The 7,750-nt window shown below is 38.4% G+C and overlaps 1 protein-coding gene across 2 annotated transcripts in view; it reads right to left on the bottom strand.

Moving 5' to 3' along the window:
* Positions 1 to 7,750, bottom strand: part of ppp3ca (protein phosphatase 3, catalytic subunit, alpha isozyme) — a 32,418-nt gene that overhangs the window by 22,671 nt on the left and 1,997 nt on the right. For both annotated transcript variants that reach the window (XM_032533729.1, XM_032533728.1), the window contains exon 2: positions 2,835 to 3,035. In XM_032533729.1, coding sequence (XP_032389620.1) covers positions 2,835 to 3,035 — 201 coding nt within the window. The remainder of the gene's footprint in view (positions 1 to 2,834; positions 3,036 to 7,750) is intronic.

Here is a 7,750-nt window from a genome sequence, read left to right as displayed (position 1 = left end):
CCCCCCCCCCCCCCCCCCCTCTCCACGCAGTTGCTAGTAGCCAAGGAGAACATGAAGGACGAACACGATGGACTCTTCAGTAGAGTTCATTATCTTCACTCGGTTTTCTGCGCGCAAAAATTTTGCCGGACAATACCAGCTTCAGAACATAGACATGAGAGAAATACAGAGAGAGTTGTGTGGAATTGATAGTCTTAATTAGCTTTGTAGCAACTAATTTGGCAATGGCTTGAATGTAATGGATGTTTATTAATATAAAAAAAGTTACGTACTGAAGCTTTAACATGCTTAATTTAGACAGTATGATTCCAGAAAAAAAATATTTATGTTTACTAATGATTTTTAGTAATGACTACTAATGTAAACTTAATTTGTTTACTGCAGAAAACTAACTGCTCTGTGTTAATACAGCTTGTCAAGTTTCACCTTGTGTAAAAACTTTAAGGTAACGGATTTCCACGCAAATTTCTAGTAAAGTCCACTAATTTTAATTCATATTTTTATTTTACTTACCTTTTAGCTTGATTTATGTTTATGTTGCTGGTTCACTAAAATACAACTGTGTCTTTTACTAAGTTAAACAAGTGTTGAGCAGGCTTAGCCAGAATGTGGTTTCTTTAGTTAAAAAGAAAGACCTAATAATGCTCTCTTTGTAGTCAAAGCACCACAGTAGTACACTCTACTTGAAAAGCCTCACCCAAAAAGGAACCCGTGATTTAGTCTTTGATGAGAGGACTTATAATGAGAGATTCAGTATAAGAGATTCAGTACACTGAAATATTGTTGGCCTAATTCACTTATATGACAAGATAATGATGAATCTACCTTAAAGTGACAATTTTCTGCTGTAAGAACTTACATTCATATGGAAACAGTGTCTTTTATCTGATTTCATCTTTGCTTGTGCTCCAGTCAGGTGCCCTGCTTATTTTTGTACTACAGGTACAAAGAAAAGCATTGTCAGTCCACATCATCTCCCTACCTCTTAGGTTTCATCCTGTCCTACAGGAATATTACCATGAAGACATTCGGTTCAGGCATTCATTTCTCCCTTTGCATAAATTGTATTTTTACCCTGACTACACCCTAACTTTTTCATCTAGTGCCATCAACAGGTCAACATTTTGTTCAAATTGTCCAATACTTTAGTTTATGACCAAATACCTGCAAAACTAAGAATATTAGATTTACCTTCACCTGCTCCACATTTGGTTAGTGGTAATTAGCAAATGTCAGCATGCAACACGCTAAACTTAGATGGTAAACATTATAAACATCATACCTGTTTTACATCATCATGTTAACATTATCATTGCCGCAAGCATGGCTGTAGACTGACTTATTAAGGTAAATGACACAAAGCAATTATACAGGTGACCATGCCCTTTTCTCTAAACAGGGCTATACTGCACCACCATGTTCAACAAAAGTCAACATTTTGTAATCATAAAGAGCATTAGCTCACAGATTTAAAGGTCAAATTAGTCAGCTGCAAATTCTACATAGAAAACTAAGTTATTTTTAAAGCTACATTACTTGATTTTTTAGCCACTTAGGGCCAAACAAACGCCACAACATGCTAACAAACCCACAAGGTGTGTATCAATTCGGGTACTTCTGTTGAGTACACTGTGTACACTATGTACTCACTTGTGTAGTGTGTACATTTTGACAGGGCAGTGTTGTCTCAAATCACACATGGCCGTTATGCAATGACCAGAAATCACCCTTCTTCTTATTCTTCTTCTTCTCATTAATGGTAAATTGCAGCAAGGCGGAGCATTTTCGCCACTTATTGTTGCCAGTCAAAATATATACCGACTTGTTTAGTCACTATATGACTACAGAATAGTGGTGAAAAGAGAAAACAAGTATTAATTACAAATGTATAGTTCGGTTTTTGCCATTTAAATTTTAACCGCTGCAACTTTCTTGCATGCCATAGTCACAAGTTATATTATGTGTTGGACGATGTCGTAGCTTCTGCTACATAGCTAAGATGGTGACCGTTGACAGAGAGTAGTGTCCAGCGTTGCACACTGAATGTTTTGAGTGCAGCATCCAGGCACTCGTAGTACACTCCATTTGGCCAAAATTCATTGGCGTGAACGCACTACATACTCAGAATAGCAAGTTACAAAAGCAGAAAGTACAAAAGTGCGTGATTTGAGACAAAATCAAAGTCTGACTAAAGTGTTGGCCAACAATTACCTTCTTACACATCCAAAAGACATGGAGCAACAAGAGCATTCATTTGGGCCCGTGTCTCTGAACATTCTGAATATTCATTTCTGAAAAAGAAATCTTTGAAATATCACTCTTGGGGACGAATTCAGTATCAAGGCAGCTGCTAAAACGTTCAACTTTTTTCAACCAACTACATGCTGAATTTTGCAGATACCCGCAACGTCCCCAGTTCTATTCTGGTCTAGTCTGTATCTAACTCATACTCTTCACTTGTTTCCTGTCTTTCTCTATTAATTGTCCAAACATAAAAAAACAGTAAGACAATGTCACACAACCACAGACCAGACTCCCTATCCTAATAGATATAAATGGGGTGGAGAAAATATCAGAAATGTCTTTCAGTATAAAGCACTACAATTCAACAGCACCACAAACCACAAACCACAGCCCTCAAAATGACCAGTGAGTTGAATCAACACCTCTCCAAAACAACAAACTGAACATTAAAAACATCAGAAATCGGATTACTTATTACAGGCTGCATGAATATATGAGCTAGGTGTGAAAAAACAATCTCCTTAGTTAGTGTGTGTATGGCATCTTGCAGCGGACAAGGGCCAGGTAAGTAGTGGTAATAGGGGTAATACCTGTGACTGGTGCTTCAATGTCCAGTATAGTTTTCTCCTGGCGCAGGATAGCTGCTCCCTCGCTGACAATTCGAAGTGCCACAGCTTCTTCTACACGGCCCTCCTTGGTGAGGTGGGCCTTCAGGAGATCCACACGAGGTTTCCCTTCGCAGTCAAACACTTCCTTAATTGTAAGGCGGTGGCTCAGGGGGAAAGGGACAGCTGAGGACAGAGCACAGGCACATGGTGACTTTTAAACAGAGGGGGCATCACGGTAACTATGGCTACTGTTAATGCCATTGAGATTACAATTATGATTACAGTTTTTTGCACTGTTGTGAAAGAATAATGGCAAAAACCACTCAGGAATGATACAGACAACCTATCAAGTATTTCATACAGAAATTCTAAAGAGAAAAACACATCCATGTTTCGCTCGCAGGTCTTATTGTGCTGCTGCTGCATCCATCTTTGTTGCCTTAAAGTAAAACATCTTTGGCATGAAAACCATTATCATAAAGATGGCTTGGCTTAATAAACATAAAGTATGAGAAGCAATTTAAAAATTATTATTTGCAGGAATACCTTAATTTATTCAGAAAAATATGTCAAATACTATTATTCCTTACAGATGTTTATATGTACAAATTAGTTTTTTTTCTTTTAATAATCACCGCAATTATTTGTGCAGTTTGTTTTACATGTGTTGCAAATCAATTCTTATATTATTTCATGTCAATTATGTATATTTGTAAAGCAAACAATTAAATACATCATACTTAACTTAAAATATAAATTTAAATTGTATATGAACTGCAGCTGGATCAGTAACTGGAATTGACGCACAACAAACTGTCTGCTACTAACAGTTATTCCTCTACAGATGTGTGATTACTTGCTAAGTATTTTCTGAGTGCTGGATAAAACTCAGCTAACATCTAAGCACTCTATTCATCCAGCATTCTCCCTGGATTGCTAAAGCCTGTGGCCATTAAAATGCACCAGCTACCTTCCCAACAGACTGCCTGTGAAAGTGTGAATGCCAACCACAGATCATTACTTCAGTGGCAGCAAAGGTTATTTATTAGATCTGGTGCTGATCTCTGTGTACTGTGACTACAAGCTGCCAAGGACCATATTGGAAATAATCTACAGATTAACACAGAAAACTCTTTCTAACGAAAGGAAAAATAAGTCACAGGAAGTCCAGTTGCAAAATGAATTAGAATAAGAAGACACAAAGACACACATGATCAACTGTGTGAGAAAAGGAACAAGAGAATGGTGCCAAATCAGCAGCGACAGCAGAGCAGAAGATGCTCACAACTCAGCTGACACTCAAACATACATGTTGAATGTAAACCTTCACTAGTCAAGTGTCAAGGGTGTGCAAGGGGTGTGGTCGCACCAGGGCCAGGGTTTGCAGTTAGCGAACAGACAAAAAGCACAAAATTGAAAAAAACACAAGGATGACATCATTATTTGTTACGGTTAAGGTTAGCATTATTGTACCTCGGCTTAGTTTAAAAAAAAGGTTGCATCTACCTTATATACTGATTTACCACCCAGTGAGCACGTTAAGTGGCTTAAATAATACATGCAAGATGTTGCGTATCCAACAGGTGCATTCTGGGACTACCTTAAAATGCTTAATGTTCAAATACTCATGGTGGATCCTTCAGCGGTGACTCCTATATTTGCTTAGGAATTCTTACCTTCATTTAGGTGTTTGAGGCTTTTTCTGCTGTTTGTGACAATAATCCCTGTCATAGCTGTGACTGCAGGTTGCTCTTTCAGATCAAAACATTTTGAATTTGAGAAGCACAATGGGACCAGAGACGCTGAGTGGATTTGTTATATTATGCTTTGAGAATGACCAAGCAGAGAAGTTTCACCTAGAGCAAATTGAGGAGGACTTTGCGGCGCACAAGACTCACAGAATGATGTTCAGCCAGGTAAGTAGAGTACAACAACAACAACAACAACAAAAACAACACTTCAGAGGAGGACGACAACAACCACTGCGTTGCCTAGAAACGTGTTGTTGTGTGTGTTGAACGTGGTACTATATTGCCTTTACATCTCTGTGTTGGCTGCCTTGGTGAAGGTGTTATTTTTTTCTGCTTAACTATTTTAAGGCTATACTGAGAAAGATGGTTGTATATTTAAAACTGATAATGAGTTCTATGCATAGGATGTGCAATAATGTATTGTTTGGATTTAAGGGCTTGGTGGCGTGAGGTTGTTTCCCTAGTGTGAGACAATATCGTGCATGTTAATGCACTCTATTTTGTAGCCTAAAGGTGGTCTTTAATTTAATTGTTCTATCACATAACATTATCATCATCTTATATCAACCCCCTCCCCTTTTAAAACGTAACTCAGTAATGCTTACTCTGACTTTTTGCTTTAACTTGAGTAGTTTTAGTAAAATATTCTAGTACTTTACTCCATCCCTGCACATATTATCTACACATGAAACAAGACATAAGCAGCAGTATATTCAGGAGTAATGGTATGCTTGCAAGATTTGTGCAGTGCATAGCAAACAGGGCCACTCAGCAGTGCCAAATGAAGTGAAGACAAAAGAAGAGTCCCAAAGCTCAGGCTTAAACCGAACATGATCAACATGCTCTTTAATAATGAATGCTTGACTAGAGAAATCTCCTCAAAGTCGCTGCTCCTGGGATAATGAGGCGGACCCCAGCGAGTGTATAAAGAATGTTCATGCTGTGATGATGATGTGTGCCTTTACATTTTACCACCAGCTAGTATCAACTCAGCACTGTTACCATGCCAAGTTTTAGTTAGGTTAATGGCATTGTTTGGCAGCATGACAATGCAACTTGGCAAAATACATCTCAAATGCAGTGATGAATTACCTTAAATTAAGAGGAAGTATATGATCCCATGAGCTATAAAAACACAGACTAAAATAACTATAAGAACTGAAAGGCCAAAATGCCTAGCTAGTGTAATTGACATTACATGGTTGTAAAATGCAGAAACTTAAATCACCATGAACTGATTATACTTTTTATTCAAGCTACTGGCCCATTTTTATCAGTAACATGAACTGAACGAGCGTCACATGCAGATGCTTTAAAAAGGACATAACACTTAGCTTCTTTATGCAGAATGGAGCAACAAAGGATTAAGCCCATTAATAACAAAACAATTCCAAAAAGCAACCCAGATGCTAGACAAATGATCTTTAACAACGCATTTTGCAGACATATATGTAGACTCAAATGTACAAGTTCACTGAAATAGATGTATGATGAGATGAGATGAAAAGCTTGACTTCTGCTAAGCACCAGATCAGAGTTGAACTATGAAATACAGTATGTTGCCGGGCAACAGCAGCAGCAGCATCTGACTGTTGGAGTACAGCCAGTGCCGCCACGGAAAACTGCAATTTGCATTAGAGATTCACAGAGATGCTGTTGGAAATGCTCATGCGGTAGACACACATCAATTTTTGGTCGATCATATTGAGGAATATGTGCCTATACTGTACACTCTATCATGCCAAAACACATTTTCCTGAGAGTGGTATGTCCATACTGCAAGCTCGAAAAATAAAGCACATTTTGTGTTGCTAATGAGCAACCTTGGGTTTAGTCAGGAAATGGCTTCATCTGATTGGACTAACTAGACAGTGTGCATTTTTTATTGGTCCAATTAACATACAGTCTACAGACCCAAGTGTCAAGTTGTCTGCTTTCTTTCCAACCACCCCCTACAGCTCCACCAGCTGCTTTATGCAGATGTTTGAAGGGTTGTCTACCTCCTGACCAATGTTAAACATTTAGATAAAAGCAGACCTGTTCTGCTAAACCCAGCTATTGCGCCGTCGTAAAACATTGATAAACTATTATCAACCAATTTGCATGTTTGCTAGAGAAAGCTGGAGTGAATGTTTAAGCCTGAAGCAAGGCCTGTTGAGATTAAAGCTGACATATCATGTCTCAGTGCAGTGCTACTCATATTGTTGCATAATTATTAATTTAAAGATATTGCTTTTATAGCTTCAAAGAATGGAAAAACAGTTACAAATTCACGTACTGCATTTCTTCAAAATACAGTGACCATGACATGAAGAAAACGATTTTATACTGTGCTATAATAAAGTAAGATAGTTCACAGGTGTACTAAAGGCCCCATTCCCTGAAATAACTGACCTGAATATGCCTCTCAATGCCCACAGCACAGCGGTGACAATGCCGTGGAACACAAACTGCACAGACCAGCACTTCTTGTATCTCTTAAGATATGTTTTGTCAGGTTAAAACATGTAAGAAAGAAGAGTGCTAAAAAACTGGCTGTGGTTTAAGTTCTAAATGTATACAGGGTTAAAAATAACTTGCAGTAAACCTTGAAGAATCAGTGCTCGGTAGTTTTCTACATGCAACACACAATGACTGTCAGAAATTTCAGTCTGGATTTATCAATATCGCCATTGTCTTGGTAACTTCCTTTGATCCCCTGAAGGATGCATGATTCATTTTCTTGCATCTAGTTTTCTTTTACTTTTCAGCCTTTTGGGGATACAAACAACTTGGGTTTTACCACTTTTTCTAAGAGGAATACAAGAATAGTAGAGCAGATAGAAGTGACAAGGAACATTAATGTGCGGTGAAATGATACATTTTCAGTGGTCAAAAAGAGCAAATTAATGTGGGTTTGAAGAGAGGTGAAGCTATTGTGAAAGGTTTTTAAAGGTCCAATGACATAGTGCTCTTTGGGTGCTTTTGTTTAGGCCTGGGTGGGGGTGTGGGCTTGACCACCTGCCACTTTCTTTGTTTGAACGCCATGATGTCTTTCTCTCATGGGTGGGCCAAATTCTCTGGTCGGGCAAAGCAGACAAAGGGGAGGTAACCTTGCCCCTTATGACCTCATAAGGAGCAATATTCCAGATCGGCCCATCTGAGCTT

The sequence above is a fragment of the Etheostoma spectabile genome, chromosome 13, assembly GCF_008692095.1.
Source record: "Etheostoma spectabile isolate EspeVRDwgs_2016 chromosome 13, UIUC_Espe_1.0, whole genome shotgun sequence".
NCBI classification, from domain to species: domain Eukaryota; kingdom Metazoa; phylum Chordata; class Actinopteri; order Perciformes; family Percidae; genus Etheostoma; species Etheostoma spectabile.
Note: the sequence above shows the minus strand (reverse complement) of the source record. Positions and strands in the feature narration are given on the sequence as shown.